Source organism: Tubulanus polymorphus, chromosome 1, assembly GCF_964204645.1.
Source record: "Tubulanus polymorphus chromosome 1, tnTubPoly1.2, whole genome shotgun sequence".
Classification (NCBI taxonomy): domain Eukaryota; kingdom Metazoa; phylum Nemertea; class Palaeonemertea; order Tubulaniformes; family Tubulanidae; genus Tubulanus; species Tubulanus polymorphus.
The window spans coordinates 23,576,786-23,595,075 of record NC_134025.1 but is presented as its reverse complement, the minus strand read 5'-3'; the positions used below and the strand labels follow the sequence as shown (position 1 = coordinate 23,595,075).

Below are 18,290 nucleotides of genomic sequence, written 5' to 3'. Positions count from 1 at the left end.
GCATTCATTGAAAAAATTTTTTTTAATTGGTGATAGAATTACATTAACTGAATCGAATAACACGTGTACAACCAATTTTCTACAGTCTACAAATTTTAATTGACATTTCCATAAAACGTCAATTAAGGTTTAACAGATATCGCAGATTAGCCAGATTTATCCTCATAAGTTAATGAAGGCCACACTTTTGATTAGCTTATACGCAACATTTTAGCCGCTCTTTGTTCTGCTAGTTCTTCTTGCTGTTGCTGAACGACAATTTTTCGTTCTTCTAGAAATTGTCTATATTCCTCAGCGTCTAATGAACGTGTCACTTGAATGCCGCAGCGGTGAGCCGCGTGAATTACTTTTTTGCAGACGTTTTCTAGAGGTTCATGACGTAACGATTCGTGTTGCTTATGAACTAATGCGATTTCGTACACATGTTTCAACGAAACTTTACCACAGATTTCACGACCTGGGGACATAGCTCCTTTCTTCACACCAGCGGCTAGTTTGAGAAAATGCGGTAGAGGGGGCTTTCCCAACTCCATGATGTAGGAACGATCCGGGTTTACAGATATTTTTGTAGGTATCGGTGTGCCTTCTTTGATATCCTTGGTTTTCTCATTGAAATCTTTACAAAATTCTTGGATTTGTATATTCCTTTGACCTAACATTGGTCCCAGCGGTGGTGCCGGTAAAGCTTGTCCAGCTGGAATATGAGTATTCATATACGGCGAGTGGATGACTTTGTCGACAGCCTTTTTCACTACGCGAACTAGTTTTTTTCCGCCTGCCATTTATAGCCGTAACTTTGTACGTTTCTCTGGCCAGTCTGGAAATGAATCATATGATGAGAATGAGATTACTTGCCGTGCCTAGAATTTAGTTGTCTTCAGCTAAATAATACACATTTAACAAGAGCGGAAGAATATTTTGTATATACCAATATCGTTTTACTTTTAATTCGGGATTCGAACCCAATTGGTAAAATATCAACATTCGCCACCATGTTCACATATCATTTTCTATTTCTAGTGTTTCCCTCACAGTCAAACGAATAACTTTTTATCACAAAAACTGAACATTAGAAATATTACACATGATTTAGCCGATAAAGCGTTAAATAAAAGTTTACTCACAAAATTATGGTAATTAATCACAAATTTATAGCTGCATTCGTAAGCGATGAGCAGAAGAGAAAATGGTGTTAGTGCCTAGGCTGTAAGCCATGGAGTTGCATATGAGCTATCCACGTTCCCCTCTCGACCCGTTACTCTCTCGACCCGTTCCCGTCTCGACCCTACCGTACGATAGCGCCACCACAGTCGATTATTTGAACCATAACACTTGCGCGTATCGGATTCGGTTGTCACAGAACGATCAGTGATACTTCCCAACAATTTTAGAACTTGATTAGATTCTTTAAACTTATCATTGAAAAGATCGAATGAGGAAATCACCTCCAATGTGAATAGAAGTAAAAATTCAGGATGCGAAAAACAATTTCCCGTCGAAATTTCCTCCCAGAATCTGGGAAGAATATATTCACTGTTTTAAAAGCTTTACACTAATTTCAAATGAATTATGCGAGTTGAATTATTTTGGTTTCTTAGAAATAAAATCAACTTTATTTAAATCCTTCAAACCATTTTTCTAAAAACGACCCAGCCCGCGGCATTTTAATTGGGACATGTTTCATTGTGCCATTTATCAATTCAAATGTAATTCATCAAATTTATGAAAAAAAATAATTGTATAAATTTTGCAAAAAAATAAAGATCTTGTTCAATTTTATGACGCGTTGATTTCTAGATCACGTTGGTCCCCACACCATGTTCCCGTCTCGACCCTTCACATCTGTCTCTACTCTCTACGTAGTCATGTGGACACCATGTTCCCGTCTCGACCCTTCAAACCTGTCTCTACTCTCTACACAGTCCCGTGGACACCATGTTCCCGTCTCCACCCATCACATCCGTTTCTAGACAGTTTCTGGGATACTCTGACATATCTAATCGGCTTGTAATATTTCCACTCAGTGGGACGAGCCTTTAAAAAAGATGGAAATTAATATTAAAATTGATCGAATATTCATTGATTAAAAAGATGAGAAATCTACAAAATCGATGCCGACGGACTGAATATTGATACATGTATACATAAGGACAATTTCTACAATTTTCAATCAAACTCAGTGAAATTTTCAGGAATATGTACCATACACATTACAATGAAAACTCATTAGAACGAACTCAAAGAACCAGAAGATTACAACCGACATTGTCCTAATAGTCGAAATTCTAGATTTTTGATAATCGATAATTCGGTAGGTATATCAGAAGTATAACTAGGCTACAATGTTCCTGAATGGCTGAATCCCATGGTCTTCAATACGAAAGGCTTTCATTCTCATCTTAATTTTCTTTTTTTTTCTGCCTGTTGTAGCCCGACAAATCGTGATGACAAATCATTACTTATATCGAAATATCTTGGTACAAGATACGTAACACACAGCCACCATCTTAATGGCTTCACTAAACCTGTGTCCACTAAAAATGTCGAGACGGGAACATGGTGTCCACGGGACTGTCTAAAGAGTAGAGACAGGTTTGAAGGGTCGAGACGGGAACATAGTGTCCACATGACTGTGTAGAGAGTAGAGACAGATGTGAAGGGTCGAGACGGGAACATGGTGTCCACGGGACTGTGTAGAGACTAGAGACAGGTTTGAAGGGTCGAGACGGGAACATAGTGTCCACATGACTGCGTAGAGAGTAGAGACAGGTTTGAAGGGTCGAGACGGGAACATAGTGTCTACGGGACTGTGTAGAGAGTAGAGACAGATGTGAAGGGTCGAGACGGGAACATGGTGTCCACGGGGCTGTGTAGAGACTAGAGACAGTTTTGAAGGGTCGAGACGGGAACATAGTGTCCACGGGACTGTGTAGAGAGTAGAGACAGTTTTGAAGGGTCGAGACAGGAACATAGCATCCATGGAGAAAGACCCACGGGTTCTGTAGAGAAAGATAACGCGTCATGAATTTAACAATCATCTTTATTTTTTTTTGTGCAAAATTCATACATTAATTTTCTTCATAAATGAATTGATGAATTTGAATTGATTAATGGCAATAAACATGCCCCAAACAAAATGCCCCGGGCCGGGTCGTTTTTTGAAAAAACGGTTTGAGAGATTTAAAGAAAGTTGATTTTATTTTTTAGAAACCAAAATAATTACACTCGTGTAATTCATTCAAGTTTATATTTGAAATTAGTTTAGCTTTACCAGTAAATATATATTATTTCTGGGAGGAAATCTCGACGGGAAATTGCTTACTTCGCATCTTGAACTTTTACTTCTGTTGACATTGGAGGTGTTTTCTTGGTAAAAGTGCAGATCCACACCTCTCGTGATTGACGCAATCTGCTGAATGACAGAATCCAGGATAAAATCTTTCTAGTGAAGATATCTAAAAATTAACCAATGGCAAACCACTGAATTGCTGAATTTTGAATCTGAAATATTGATATCAAATGTAATTGATTGAACCGTTTACGCGGAGAGGTGCGGATCTGCACTTAAGCTTATACCGTTTCCTTCATTCGATCTTTTCAATGAAAAGTTTTCAAAAATCTAATTTGACTTTTTAAAATTGTTGGTAGGTTCACATGCGAAAAACGAATCCGATACGCGCCGTAGTCTTTTAGTTCAAATAATCGACTGTGGTGGCGCTATTGTACGGTAGGGTCGAGACGGGAACGGGTCGAGACAGTAACGGGTCGAGACGGGAACGTGGATGGCTCATATATATATATATATATATGAAGCCAAGAGAATGAGACTGGTTGCCTGTCCCCATTCAGACCGGCAACCAGTCTACGAAGAGAATGAGTCAATAGGTTCGAATCTCATATTCCAATGGGATTATAGGTAAATTGTAAATTGCCGACATACACCTACCGAGGCAGACTGCATCTGATCCACGATCGCAGATATAAACGATACAAGGAAAGGTGGTGCGAAGGCAGCAGAACATATCCAATGGATTGTCCACTGATTCGTTCTGATGGACGGGTTTCGTATATTTCGGTCGTTGGTTTTTATGTCACTCCGTCGTCTAGAAATTCGTGCGGAACCCGGTTTAAGTAATTTTCCTTGGGGATTATTGCAAATATCGCTTCCCAGCGCTGTACCTTTCCCAGAGTGTTCAATGCGGAGTTGGTCAGACTGTCGACTGGGAGTCCAGCTTCGACCAGTACCTCCTCGATAATTGTCTTATGAGGGCCAGTTTATGACACAACTTTAAACCCGATGATGGTTAGTGTGTATGTTGCATAGAACATTATTACCTTTAAAAAAAGCCTAAAAGAAACCAAGTCAGGTAAACCCAAATAGATACGATCAGTATATTTCAAGTTTGGGGTAATGTATTGAACAAAAAATGGTTTTTAAGTGCAGCTATATAAACATTTCATGTCAAAATGTACATCATTTTTCGTTAACCATGTCTTTCAGTATTTTCAACCCTGCCATTCCTTTCTCTGCAAATACCTGAAAACAGCAAACGCAAACGAGAATAACACACTTTGACGAGAAAACCTGATAACAGGCGATCGACTAACTTACGTAGTGACCTGCTCCGTAGACGACGTAATACGAAAGACCAGCGTATCTTTTGACGAAACCGGAATTATCTTTGTCGCCCGGAGTTTTGAAATAGTTCGTATGTGCATTGATAAATTCTCGGGCACCATACCATTTTAGATTGTTTAGCACTGCCTCCGTTCCTAGTTGAACCGAATCAAAAATAGACGGGAGAACTTTTAACAACGATATTACTTCCGAAGAAATATGAACTCCATATCTGGGGCCGATTTAGAGGGGTCTAGACCTCCCCCCTAAATTTGAAGGTTCCTAGAATTGTCTATCCCAAAGAAATCCTAATTTCAAGATTTTTCCTTTTTTTCAATTGAGGTGAATATAAAACAAATATATCACAAGTGGTATTTTATCATGCAAAATGATGAATGCAATGATATTATGAGTGTGGTGTTAGTATTGTGAATTATTTATGATGGAATTCATTTATTCAACTTCGTGGAAATCTCACCAAATTCTTCTCAAAATCTAAAAACATTTCTATTGTCGAAGGGGGAGATGGGTCCCTCGAGCCCCTCGCGGTCATCGGCGATAAGTGCTACGTTGTTACACGTCTTGAGTCGTCCTTACAGTAACATTTCACATGGTCTCTTTTTACTTCCCTGGACCACCACCCCTACAAAAATCCTAGATCCGGCCCTGCCTATGGATGATATTCGAATGTGGCCCTTCCAGACCGTTGTTTTCGATTTTGCTTCCAGATACAACATGTTTGATCTTGGCAACCATGTTTCTCTCACGACATGGGAAGCGGTCGAAAAGATGTTTGACCCGTCTCCTGTTTCCACGTTTGATAATTTGGATTAGGCATCACAGGATATATCGGGAATTACCTATTGGTGTTACGATACCATCTAACTGTCCATTATAGACAACAACAGTCAAATTAGTAGTATGAAGAATCTCCGAAACTGCAAAAAGATTCACAATTCATCAAATACATGTAAGAGATAGATTTTTCAAAATACAACATGTATATACGGTCAACCCCCGATATACCGCCCTCCCATATACCACCACCCCCGCCTACCGCCTGGTTTTAACAATGTACATCTCTATAAAAATACATAGTTAAACACCCCCGATATACCGCCATACTCTCTATACCGCCAAAATAGTTCTGGGCGGTATATCGGAGGTTGACTGTCCTGACAAATTTTCGAATAATGGACCGTTATCTTACTGATTTTGAAAGACTCGTATTCTGTGAAGCAATCATCTCTCAATTTGCGATGGACATCGATACTGTAAGCTGAAGGAAATATCACTTCGATTTGGTCTATATACCCTGTTTTCTATACCCAGTTGAAAAATTAGGAATTCATTTTGGTCGAAATGTCTTGCGCTGTTGCACTTTAAATTCAGCACGGCAGATGTGTAATACGAACGTTTTATTTCCTCAATATATCGGAAATGCTTCAAATCTGGTCGTGAACGTTTCAGTTCTCCCAGTGCTTTTTTCAACGCGGGAGATTCGTTGATCGTATAAGTCCACCAGCGTCTGTCAGCGTCTATAAGACTTTGATTATAGCATTCTAATTCCAATGACATTTTACTTTACGTCGGATTAGGAAGTGACTTTTATTTTTTTTCATTTCAAATGGGCACATGTGTAGGCCTACATCCTTAAATCAGCTATTAAGGCTAAAAAACTGATACCTTGTTTCTCATTTCTGCTGAGCTTAAAGGATAATCCGACCGGCCGCCTATCTACCCGACATTTAAAAAAGATCCTGATCAAGCAACCATAACCGACCCAGCAGTTATAGAAATGAACTGATAACAAATTCTATTGCGATTTACAAAATGACCCGGCCGATTTGGAGAAACAAGGTATGAGTTTCTAAGCCTAAGATTTGCATTGTTCTAGTAAAATTTTATGGAATATCAATTTTTTTCATACCGATGCCAAAGTACCTGCAGGATCAGAAATATAAGAAGCATTGTTACTTTCCCTCACGTTGTAAACATTAACGTCTGCTCGCCCTTTATATGGTCCCATTGATAGTATATCACAGAATAGGTTATATGCCCTCTGATTCCCTCCTTGGCTACTTTCCAATAAGTCAGCGAAACGCCCAGCTAATTCGTCTACCTTCGTTTTACCAGTCGAGTCAATCATCGACTATAAAATCCAATAACGAATCAAGTATACGTAATAATCTAGTTAGCGCGTGAAATCGATATTTTGGAAGATATTTCAAATATTGCAGTCGAGCATATTCGATAACATCATTGATATACTGCGTTATTCATCATACATCTAACACAAAAAGAAAATGTATATTTATAAATTCTATATATCAGATAGGCTCTGGGGAAGAGGGTGAGGGCGGTAGCTTAGGGAATGTAGGAAATTAAAAGTCCTATTAAAAGTCCTATATTTTGCTCAGGCGGGAAAGACTATAAAAACGAATAGAGGGTTAGGGGTCAATTCGAAAAGAACAAAACATAACACTTTGGATTCCAAAGGAACAAAATATAACACAATTGAATATCAAATCGTCAAACTCACCATGGAATGCCAGAAATTACCGTAAGATTTCACGCTGATTATCGGAGCTATCCATGGTCCACCAATGGCTACGCCCTTTAGATTGCTGTCTATTCGGCCATTTTCTATTTCCTAAGCATATAAAACGTGTTAGGATGAATTTGGTCGATTTTGAAAAAAAATCAATTGTTTACCTTACGGAGTCGTAAAGCCAGTCTTGGTGCAACTTTTCCGGAATAAGATGACCCCACAATATAAAACGGTATACCCTAATAACAAATTGAGAAAATCATACTCATATACTTTATTCCAATCAGGTCCGTATGGCTCATACAAGTCCACAATCGTGAGTCGTTTCAAAATTTCATCAACGTCTCTTCAGGCGCAGATCCAAGAGGGCACGAGGGGTTTACCCCACTGATCACGCAATTTTTGTGGAATCGCGCCTGTATTTCAATACATTTCTCACCTTAAATTCACGATGTTTTACTGAAAAAAATTGTCGTAGATATTCTATTAAATCGGTCACGACACCAGAGACATCCGATGTAAACAGCTGCTCGCTATCCGCGTAACTGAAACCTGACCCGGCGGGACTATCGACGAACAGAACACTACAATATCTAACCTGTTTAAAAAAACGATTTGGAAATGCGATCCAACATACGCATTTTTTTCATGGGATTAAAACGGATAAATCGTTCTAAAGTTTGAATTTCATGGCCTGAATCGGCCACCTGGTCACTCACCCATGATGTGTCCCTCGGATTCAAATCACCATCGTACGGTCCAATCTGTAAAAAGTTACCCATGGCGATACTGGATTGACCTGGTCCACCCTAGAATTCGAAGCATTAGCAGATGGTACACTAGAAAGGCGTTGTTTGAAAATAACGTTGCCACTTTGATTTTAATATGAAGCTTTTTATAAACACTTCTTTGGATTACATTATGATTTAAAAATTGCTCAATACCGATAACCATAGAATAAGGGGTCTTTGGTGAAATCCGTCTGGGTGTGCAGTGAGGTAAAGCCATGAATGTAAGTGAACACCGGGCCTAACAATCGTAAATTCTTTAATCGGATCAATTGGTCCCGCATCTTATCAATTCAAAAAAGAACATAAAAATCAAGATTAAAAAGTATCCAAGATAAATAGACTTCTGGTTGATCGAACAATTCAAAAATGTTTACCTGATTTCAATAGTAATAAATTGAACGCGAAAATGAATTTTGACAACCAAATGCCGACATCCATTTTCATCCTTACACACACGACTATTACGATTATGAATATTCGTTTGAGCTACAGATACAAACATTTGCGACCTCAATTTATAAAACATACTCGTAGTTAATAGTAAATGGCCCGTTTTGTGTATTATTGTACAGAATCACTTTGGGACCCTTAACCTCCATCACCAAATTGCGAATTAAGAAGTGATTATGTATTTAGCCAAACAACATTCTATGAATTTTTGATTTAGGTCATTATCGATATAGGGCAATAACGAAACCCATGAAAATCATTCTGGTGGAACATTCAATAAGAAAAACATTCAGCGCTTTAATATAAAACATCTAACAAGTGAAAAACTGTTATTCCTTTGAATCTATCGATTTACTGTCCATATTCTAAATAGCCTAATTTGGCGTACAAATCTCTACAGAACTCGTTCATTTTCTTCACCTCAGTCAATGTTACTTTATCTTGCCAAGCATTCATAGCTTTAGTGGAATTTACCTTATATGTACCCATATTACCCGTAACGAGAGGATTTGCATGTGTCATACGGTACAGTTCATCAGATAGATACTTCGGAAATTCGCTGCCCAAAAACATCAATGTTTCCTCGGCCGTTTTCATTGGATTTTGGGCGAACATTTCGTATTTCAAAAATAACACACGATTTGGAAATTCAGCGGACATTTGGTCGAAGCCCATCTTGTCACTCGTCATCCGAGAACACAAAACTCGAGCCTCTTCAATTATGCCTTTCGCCGTAAGCAACTTATTCGCATCTCGTGACTTAACAATACCACGTGGGTCGCGTACGTAATAAATGAACAGCCAATCAGGATGTTTCTTTGCCAGACGATATATTTGTTTCACGTTTCCACGTATTATTTTCGCGGCGCGAATTTTACTTTTCTCACACTTAGCGATTAAATCTACTTCGACAAGACACTCTTTTATCGCATTTGATTTATATATCGGCTCCATGCACTTGTACCAATCCCTGAATTGATTTATGTCTTTATCAGATTTGAAGAGAGATTTTCTGTACAAGGCATTATGACCTTCGCGTCTGAATTTAGTTAATATACGTGAACAGTACGATACGTTGTTTAGGCAGGTATAGATTGGAAGTTTGAAGTAACAATTCAATAACACGAAATTTGATTGTTTCATTTTTTTACTGAAACAGTCTTTATATCCCGTCAGTTTCGTGGTTGAAAAGTGAATGTTAAACGCGTGCGATAGATATTCGTCCTGTATGTGAGGTGAATTAAGTTTACATGACAACAACGCATCCAAAGCGGCGTCTGTAGCTTCGTCATCTTCCTCTGTCATTCTACAAAAAAAAGAAAATATCGAAGGTTAGTTGGCAAGGCAGACGAACGAACATTCACCTTCTCAAAACCGAGTTTCGCTCATTTGTCATAAAATTTTCTTCTCTGACTCAGATTTTAAAATCGTCTTAAAATCGCTCAAAATGCTCGAAAAAAATTCGTTGGAAATTTCAAAATTTTCTTGGGGGACATGCCCGAAACAGCTTCTGCCGCTTCAGTGCTCGTGTTCCGGTTATTGCCGATTTCGCCATTCCCAGCGACGCCCATGGATAGGGCCTATGTATGTCATGCGTCGTTATTTGGCAATTGATTTGTAGCTTCCGGAGTGTGTATTTTCCTGAAAACATATGGTTAAATACTACATCAAGAGCTGGAGGAAAAATCATCTGAACACGTGTACTAACACATTGAGTTTGTTCGAAGAAGTTGAATCACGCATATGCTGAGACGAAACGTAGGCACAACCATGTGTATTTGAATGGAATATTGTCCATTGAGTGTTGGGCCTATGGACTAATGGTGAAGCAAATGCAGGATTTTCATTCCTTAATACGAATTTGGCTAATGTTCTAAAGGAGTTTAACTACACCCTATTTGGTTCGAGTCTACATTATTGAATCTGTAACAAGCCGATTTATGCATATTATGATTGTTTCTCTATTTTTTTCTGATCCAGGGGTGATTCGGCCCCCGTAATCCTAAAAAAACGTATTTCAGGCATCTCGACAATAGCAACTTATAGTTTTACACTTACGTAATTGCCTTGTACTTCGAAGATGGAAATATACTCATCGGTTGTAACAATAAGCCATATTTATAGAGGTAGTGCATGGCAATTGGCTCAAACCAATAAAACGCATCTGTATTGCCCTTAAAGACCTCTCCGAGGAATGTAGTTCCACCGCGCATGTATCCCAATAATACTACTTTCAGTGGAAAGGTTCTTTTTTGTTTGTATTGAATCGGAATCGGAAATGATTTCTGGTCTTTCCGAGATCCTAAACGGTCGGCAATCTTTTTTTCGTGTATCTCCCGTAATGAACGCTTTCGTGATAATGATTCCCTCGCAACTACAAATTTCAATAAACTAATTAGTTAATCCTTGTTAATTTGATATAATAATTTGATAATAAGAAGTATGACATTGGGCCTTGCTATTTATGAAAATTATTTTGTATAGAAATAATAATTTTTTTGACTCACAAAAATATACAACAGCTAAAAGAATAGCAACATATAAACAACGACGAAAATGCCTTGTTATCTTCATCGTAGAACACGGTATCCAGTATTTGAAAAGTTGATTTGTCCTATCCCTCTGCGTTAAAAGATTGCCAATGATATACTAGTCCGAAACAAAAATCAATCAAAAAATAGACATATGATAACTAGAACAGATGTCACTTTATTCAGTGACAACTATATAAAGGGTACCTTATGCGGACAGAAATGTTTGCGCATCAAACCCTATACATACGGCGGCTGATTCGTTGTCTGATCCGGGCCATAACGTAAAATTGCCAGAACGAAAAAAAACGTCGTATTTGGTGCGCCTATAGCTATTTCCAGAATCTCAATGTTATAAATTAGGCAGCCAGAAAAATTCATCCCAATCAGTCGCTTGCCGGTTCAGACTGAATGGAAGATTGTTTGGATGAACCGGAACCGAATTTTCCAATTATGTACTTCGATTAAAAAATATTCTGTTAACTTGACCGCCGATCACACAACTATATCTGTACTTCGATTTCCGATTTCAAAATCAAACCCCCTGTTTCGCTCCCGGCAGGTGTGGTGGGTCTGTAATGGACACTCAATCGAAAAATCAAACGAAATTTACCAACCAAATAAATAAGTAACGGGGACAATCCCTATTTTAAGATCAAAAACAAAGAATCTTCAGTTTTGGCGCCCAATAGTAAATCGAATGTGCATCTAAAAATTCGCTTTGGTCCCCACCAAAACAAACTTTCGTTTTGGCGTCTGAATGCAAATTGAAAAATAATTTTACCCTGGTTAGATGTTTGTGTTGACAGGGGCGTCAAAATGGAATATTGTTTGTTTTGGCGCGCCAAAATGGATCGTTCAGTTAATTCGACGTTTCTTTTTTTTCGATTTGACGTTCTTGTGTTCTACCGCCCTCATTTGCATAGGAATTGTACGTTATGACCCGAATCAGCCACCATATATATCTACGTCACTCTTATCTGCAAATAATGTGTCCCCCAGTCTCTGCCGATAAACATCAGCGAAAATTGCAACATCTGGAAAGCGACGATAAGTTTCCTTTATAATCGCGAAAGATTGGTAGAATCCATTTTTCGGTATTTTTGAAACAGATGTTACTTGTATTGTGCTTTTATATAAACTTTGATATTCGACATTCATGTGATCGGAGATGTTTTTAGTCAGTGTTTCGTATCGCAAAAATGAGTAAGGATTTTGATATTGCCAAGTCGTTTCTTTAGAGGCGTTCGTTTTTTTAGAGGCGATTCAATTAAGGGACAATTAAAAAGCTTATTATCAATCACTGGATAATGTATGTTAGATTGTTTCATCAAATCAGATCTTCGAGGTTTTGGCATCCAGGTATACTTTCGTCAAATGAAAATTGAAACAAAAAATCAATATTGACTAAGAAAGGAGTAATTTCTCCGAGAAGAATACATAAACGTTGCCTAACTCAAACATTGCCAACTCGGACCTTCGACTAATTCGAACCACAATGAAATTTTCTGATTACCGAGTTTTCGTTTCCTAGTTGCGGAGTTAGTCGAATATCATCGCTCTTTCAGCTCCAAGCATCGATGAAAACAGCATAGATGGCCGAACTTATTAGAGAAGTCACCAGTTTCTAGGCGCCCCAGTCCTTAGAGGTCCCCATCGTTTTGCGATGATGTTTGCTCCTTTTTTTAACAAAAGTTTTGATTGAATTTTCAGTCTTGATAAATCTAGTTAAAACATCGTTCTAAAGGAAATGAAAAGCCGAATTTTTCGGATGATTCTCGAGTTTTTCTGTCGGAACAACTGAGCGCAGTGACGATGGGGACCGCATACCTATACCGCGCGTCAAAAGTTTCGCGAATTTAATTCATCTCGAAATATCTTAGTGTCCATTAAACCTACATTCCTCACTTTTTCATGTATGTACCAGAATCCCCAGTGCCCACTCAATGATTTGGTTCGACCAGAGATGACAAAGAGACGTGTTTTCTTCACTTAATCTGAAATTGTACTGATTTTATTCACAGAAAAACGTACTTGCAGATATTGTTTCTTGAGCTACCGTAGGCCTAAACTCATTACCAAATATTAAAGACACTCAAGTAATGAAACTGTAAATGTTTACCCAAAGAACGATCACTGCCAGAAAGGCGCACTGTAATCTGGTTGGTACCGGGCGCTTTAAAAACTAAGATTTGGAACCCCAGTATTTACAACCTCCCATTATGAATACATAAATGTATATATAGAAAAAGGTGCTTTTAAAGTGGAATTCCATTAATCATCTTCAGAATCTATTCATAGACCGGAATTCACTGGCTTCCGACTTCTGCCGAACTGGTAACAGATTACAATTGACAGTTTATTTGACAAACTCGAGGTGAGTGAAAAATACAACACAATTTACAAAATAACATAGCAGCGAATGCCGTTTACACGAATATTTTATCAACACATTCCAAACATCTGTAACCATACAGCATTATGTCGCACCTATTACTCCACGTAAAGGTCACGCATACGGGCAGTGTGGCTTAGTTGGCACATGTAAGTAGATCAGGTGTCCGATCTCGGTTCGGATAAAACACTTTGCTTGATATCTATGATGTCATACGTACCAATGCTTATGAGTAGTGAATATCGAATTCATTTACGATCTCGTATCGGGCTAAAGACTATATCTGTTTTTCAGCTCCAACCATATTTTTGGCCAAAAATCGTAAAAGTAGGAAAATTTGAGATTAAAAATGACTAATTAGAGGAATTTACTCTGTATTTACAATCCATATTCGGAATAGCCTAAATCGACGTACAAATCTCTACAGAACTCATTCATTTTCTTCACCTCAGTCAACGTTACTTTATCTTGCCAAGCATTCATAGCTTTAGTGGAATTTATTTTATATGTACCCATATTGCCTATTTTATTTGTGTGATCTGCATGTGTCATAATGTACAGTGTATCGGATACATGCTTCGGAAATCTACTGCCCAAAAACATAAACGTTTCCTCGGCCGTTTTCATTGGATTTTGGGCGTACATTTCGTATTTCAAAAATAACACACGATTTGGAAATTCAGCGGACATTTGGTCGAAGCTCATCTTGTCACTTTTCATCCGAGAACATAAAACTCGAGTCTCTTCAATTACGTCTTTTGCCGTGAACAACTTATTCGCATCACGTGACTTAATGATACCACGTGGGTCGCGTACGTAATAAATAAACAGCCAATCAGGATGTTTCTTTGCCAGACGATGTATTTGCTTCACGTTTCCACGTATTATTTTCGCTGCGCGAATTTTACTTTTCTCACACTTAGCGATTAAATCTACTTCGGCAAGACACTCTTTTATCGCGTTTGATTTATATATCGGCCCCATGCACTTGTACCAATCTCTGAATTTATTTATATCTTCATCAGATTTGAAGAGAGATTTTCTGTATGAGGCGTTATGACCCTTGCGTCTGAATTCAGTTAATATACGTGAACAGTACGTGACGTTGTTTAGGCACGTATAGATTGGAAGTTTATAGTAACAATTCAATAACACAAAATCTGATTGTTTCGTTTTTCTTCTGAAACAATCTAAATATCCAGTTTGCATCAGGGATGAAAAGTACATGTTAAACGCGTGCGATAAATATTCGTCGTGTATGCGAGGTGAATCAAGTTTACATGACAACAACGCATCCAAAGCGGCGTCTATAGCTTCTTCGTCTCCCTCTGTCATCCTGCGCAAACAATAAAAGCTATTGATAGATTATTGGAGCAATATTTTAGGTATTTGGAAATAGTGAAATAATTGATATATATATTTCAACACCTAACTCCGTCCTCCGAAGGTGAGGACAATACACTGGGTAATTTCAAACCCAAAAAGCCTGTTAGTATCTTCTTATAGCAAACCATTCTCCACATAAGAACTAGTACTGATGAAACTAAGATGGCCGCGCACAGCGTAAAAATCGACTGATCCAAAAACCCGTTTGAAACGTTAAACTACAATTCCAATGTAATAATGATGTAAAAAAAACTTCAAATGACCTTTTTGTTCCAAAAGACGCCCTGTTTCCGATAGACCAATTATATTTGGTGTGATGCCAAGACCAGGGAAATGCATATAGGTCTACTTACGTACCAAACCTCAAGATAATTATCTTCGGAATTTCCCACGAAACATTACAAAATATAAGCAAAAGTGCTTTCCAAGAATACAAGATTCTGTTTACCGACGGGAGGGCGGCCATGGACAAATCTATTTGTACCACGGCTTTTGAAAAGGAAGTGACTTAAAATGTGAGTAAAACTTACGTAATTTTCTGATAGTCTGACGATGGAAATATATCCATTGGTTGAAACCATAGACCATATCTATAGAGGTAGTGCAACGCAATTGGTTCAAACCAGTAAAATGCATTTGTATTGCTCTTGAAGATTTCCCCGAGAAATGTAGTTCCTCCGCGCATGTACCCTAGTATTATCACTTTCAGGGGAAATTTCCTTGAAGTTGAATTGGATATGATTTCTGGTCTATCACCGATAGGCGTTTGTGTGTTGATTGCCGTGTCGTTCCGCAATGGATGCTTCCACAATGAAAATGATAGGCCCAGGACTGTAATAAAAGTTACAGAAAAGGCCCAGCCCTGCTTATCCAGTCAACATTATCATTTTGTTATGAAGCTTTAGCCGTGAAATAAAGAGAAGTAAAAGTAAAGTGAATAGCGTCTTTTTAAACTTACGAAGATACACAGCAGCCACGAAAGAAACGACGAATAAAAAACGACGAACAGGCTTCGTTATCATCCTGATCCTTCGGGATACAGAAGGAATATATACCTATAGTAAGGTTTCAAGGGAAATATATGCACGGGAGGAGCCAGCTGTAATTTATCACAATGATTTTCGAGCCCGAAAAGAAGATTTGAAAAATTAGATATACAGATGTCGCAGGCGGTTTATATATGATCGTTTTCGAAATCATCCGCACGGTAAATCAATGTTTTAACATACGTTATCCGTCATATACTCTAGCAGGCGTAATTTATTTCTGAAAATCCAATGAACTATGCAAGTAATTTCGAGAGATTTATCGATCGGAAATTGCAAATGATTGACGAAGTGAATTAAACTAGACGACCGACTAGATGCTTATTGAATATCCCAAAGCCTCGTACACATCTGAACAGTACAGTTTGATTTGTTTAGCTTCGTGAATTGTCATATTTTTCTGCCACGCGTTAGCAACACGAAAAGGATCTTTTCTATTCGTGTTCATGTTGTTGCCGTTATGGGCAGTTTGCGACATCTTACGTATTTCCTTTACGATTGAGTCCGGTAATGTACGCCCTAGAAGCCTGTATACACCTTTCGCCTTCCGGACCGGTTCCTTGGCGAATGCTTCGTACTGCAAAAAGAAAAAGCGATCGGGGTATTTTTTCGTCATTTCTTTGAAAATATGCATATCGGATTTCATACGAGAGCAGAGAAGTTTCGCTTCCTCGAATATATTTTGTCTCGACAAAATTCGAATAGATTCTCGGGACTTAAGAATGCCACGTGGATCCCGTACGTAATATAAAAACAACCAATCAGGATGGTTTTCCGCCAGACGTTGAATTGTTTCCATGCTAAGACGAATAAGTTTGGTCACGCGAATACCAGTTTCCTTACACCTTTCGACGAGAAAGGTTCTTTTGAGACATGCCTTTATGTTCTGGCTTTCGTACACCTTTTTCATGCATTTATACCAATTTCTAAATGCTTGCACTTTCCATTTCGATCTGCTAATTGATTCGACTTTCGATACGTTTCCTTTATTATTTCTCAATGCGGCCAGTATCGACGTACAATTTGAGCTTGGGGCAGAGCAACGCGGAAGTTTACGATAGCAATTCCGAATGGAAGTCATATTCATTGATTTTTTAACACATCGGGGATAACCAGTTTTCCAGACAGATCGGCTGCCTGTGAGCATAAAGCGGTGACTTAAATAATCAACGGGTACAGCAGAAGTCGGATATCGACAATTCAGTAAATCATCTAACGTTTCCATGACTTCATTTTCATCTTCGTGGGTCATCCTGGAATAGAAACATTGAAGAATTAAACTCTCCAAACATATGATAGCAAGTCTTTATGTTTTGATATCTAAGCTATATTACATCGTCAAGATCAACTCGGTGGAATCGAAACTACCTGTTTTACAACTTACCGTATTGGAGAATCTCTAACTCCGTTGAATATATGTATAGGATCGACATGTACCCCGTACTTGTGTAAGTAGTGGACCGCTAGTGGTTCGAACCAGAAAAACGCGTTTCCATTTCTATTGAATATCTCGCTGAAGAATGTTGTGCCACCGCGAAGATATCCCAAAATCACCAGTTTTACGGGCGCGCTCAGATCACGTCTGTTAATTGTATTTCCTGGTGGTACTAGTTTTCTTTCTTCTTTCAATTCGTAGCCTTGATGGGTCCACACGATCATATACATCACAATAACTGTAATCATAGAAAAATCAATCATCTATCCAAAAGGTTGAATTGCTGTAGATCATAACTAACACCAACGCCGATAAGTGATTTTATTTCTATCAATTTCTAGCCAAAAATGACACAATTGCCTCTAGATTTCAGCAATATTGAAGAATTACCAGCGCATTTCCTTCAATATTCAAGTACGTGCAATTTTCACACCGTAAATAACAACACCTATTTGTTACCATTTCATTTACTTTCGAATTTTAAGTAAAAATATCCCCGTGTTAATTATATCCCCCTCGCGAAAAATACTTATTAACAATCTCGTGAAAATCGTCAAGAAATCCGTTGACTTTTTGAGCTATTTTGCGAACAGATGATTTTGCTCACCCCACAAACGGGACGCGGTGGCGAAACAACACCTCCCGGGTGAAGGTAATATATAATCACCATGATCGCTGTAACTCTAGTTTATGAAAATGAATTTCACTTACCAAAAGTCGTAAGAATACCGAAGAACGCCAGGCGTATCGAGAAAACCATATTTCGACAACTTTCGTTATTTTTGAAAAAGCGTCTTGCTGGCTTGGCTTGACAGGAGTAGTATACTGGGACAGTGAGAGGAAAACTATGATTGACCCATATTGACTGACAGCCGGCTTCAATCGAGTGTCATAAATAAAGCGTCGCTAAAATATATACTTAAGGTAGTAAATTGTGCTAAATTATACGTATATTCGCAACAATGCACAAAACCTTGCGCTTTTTATAGTCCTCGTGGCATATTTTTCTCTGCAATATTCTGCCCAGTTTAGGTAGCAAAAAATATTAATGTACAATTCGGTTCCTCTTCGTATAAATGATCTTCCA

General features: G+C 38.3%; 4 protein-coding genes across 5 annotated transcripts; all 4 read right to left on the bottom strand.

Moving 5' to 3' along the window:
* Window positions 1-3: 3 nt before the first annotated feature.
* LOC141914733 (large ribosomal subunit protein uL11m-like) lies at window positions 4-1,262 on the bottom strand. The gene is made up of 2 exons (XM_074806012.1): window positions 1,125-1,262; window positions 4-817 (listed from the first exon to the last, which is right to left on the bottom strand). The coding sequence occupies exon 2, from the start codon at window positions 780-782 to the stop codon at window positions 192-194; it is 591 nt and encodes a 196-aa protein (XP_074662113.1). The 5' UTR covers window positions 783-817; window positions 1,125-1,262; the 3' UTR covers window positions 4-191.
* Window positions 1,263-4,405: 3,143 nt separating this feature from the next.
* LOC141912929 (retinoid-inducible serine carboxypeptidase-like) lies at window positions 4,406-7,951 on the bottom strand. Its single transcript, XM_074804398.1, has 10 exons — window positions 7,889-7,951; window positions 7,609-7,767; window positions 7,334-7,408; window positions 7,161-7,271; window positions 6,563-6,770; window positions 6,034-6,156; window positions 5,829-5,897; window positions 5,479-5,556; window positions 4,613-4,773; window positions 4,406-4,537 (listed from the first exon to the last, which is right to left on the bottom strand). The coding sequence occupies exons 1-10, from the start codon at window positions 7,949-7,951 to the stop codon at window positions 4,475-4,477; spliced, it is 1,110 nt and encodes a 369-aa protein (XP_074660499.1). The 3' UTR covers window positions 4,406-4,474.
* A 5,763-nt stretch (window positions 7,952-13,714) lies between these two features.
* On the bottom strand, window positions 13,715-15,285 carry LOC141912832 (uncharacterized). Its single transcript, XM_074804283.1, has 2 exons — window positions 15,253-15,285; window positions 13,715-14,672 (listed from the first exon to the last, which is right to left on the bottom strand). Exon 2 carries the CDS (start codon window positions 14,669-14,671, stop codon window positions 13,715-13,717), a length of 957 nt encoding a protein of 318 aa, XP_074660384.1. The 5' UTR covers window position 14,672; window positions 15,253-15,285.
* Window positions 15,286-15,773: 488 nt separating this feature from the next.
* LOC141914722 (carbohydrate sulfotransferase 3-like) lies at window positions 15,774-18,023 on the bottom strand. 2 transcript variants are annotated; one of them, XM_074805999.1, is made up of 4 exons: window positions 17,915-18,023; window positions 17,153-17,441; window positions 16,511-17,021; window positions 15,774-16,345 (listed from the first exon to the last, which is right to left on the bottom strand). In XM_074805999.1, the coding sequence occupies exons 1-4, from the start codon at window positions 17,961-17,963 to the stop codon at window positions 16,082-16,084; spliced, it is 1,113 nt and encodes a 370-aa protein (XP_074662100.1). In that variant the 5' UTR covers window positions 17,964-18,023; the 3' UTR covers window positions 15,774-16,081. The 2 variants fall into 2 exon arrangements, with proteins under 2 accessions (XP_074662100.1, XP_074662099.1); XM_074805998.1 differs by having other exon boundaries at window positions 15,774-17,021.
* Window positions 18,024-18,290: the final 267 nt, after the last annotated feature.

Coding starts and splice junctions, on each gene's coding strand:
- LOC141914733 (XM_074806012.1), bottom strand. CDS start 782: ATGGCAGGCGGAAAAAAACTAGTTCGCGTAGTGAAAAAGGCTGTCGAC.
- LOC141912929 (XM_074804398.1), bottom strand. CDS start 7,951: ATGGGTAACTTTTTACAGATTGGACCGTACGATGGTGATTTGAATCCG. Junction 7,409..7,608: donor TAAAACATCGTGAATTTAAG/GTGAGAAATGTA, acceptor ATTTGTTATTAG/GGTATACCGTTTTATATTGT. Junction 7,272..7,333: donor TGGCTTTACGACTCCGTAAG/GTAAACAATTGA, acceptor TTATATGCTTAG/GAAATAGAAAATGGCCGAAT.
- LOC141912832 (XM_074804283.1), bottom strand. CDS start 14,671: ATGACAGAGGGAGACGAAGAAGCTATAGACGCCGCTTTGGATGCGTTG.
- LOC141914722 (XM_074805998.1), bottom strand. CDS start 17,963: ATGGTTTTCTCGATACGCCTGGCGTTCTTCGGTATTCTTACGACTTTT. Junction 17,442..17,914: donor CGGTATTCTTACGACTTTTG/GTAAGTGAAATT, acceptor CTATGATTACAG/TTATTGTGATGTATATGATC. Junction 17,022..17,152: donor GTTAGAGATTCTCCAATACG/GTAAGTTGTAAA, acceptor TTTCTATTCCAG/GATGACCCACGAAGATGAAA.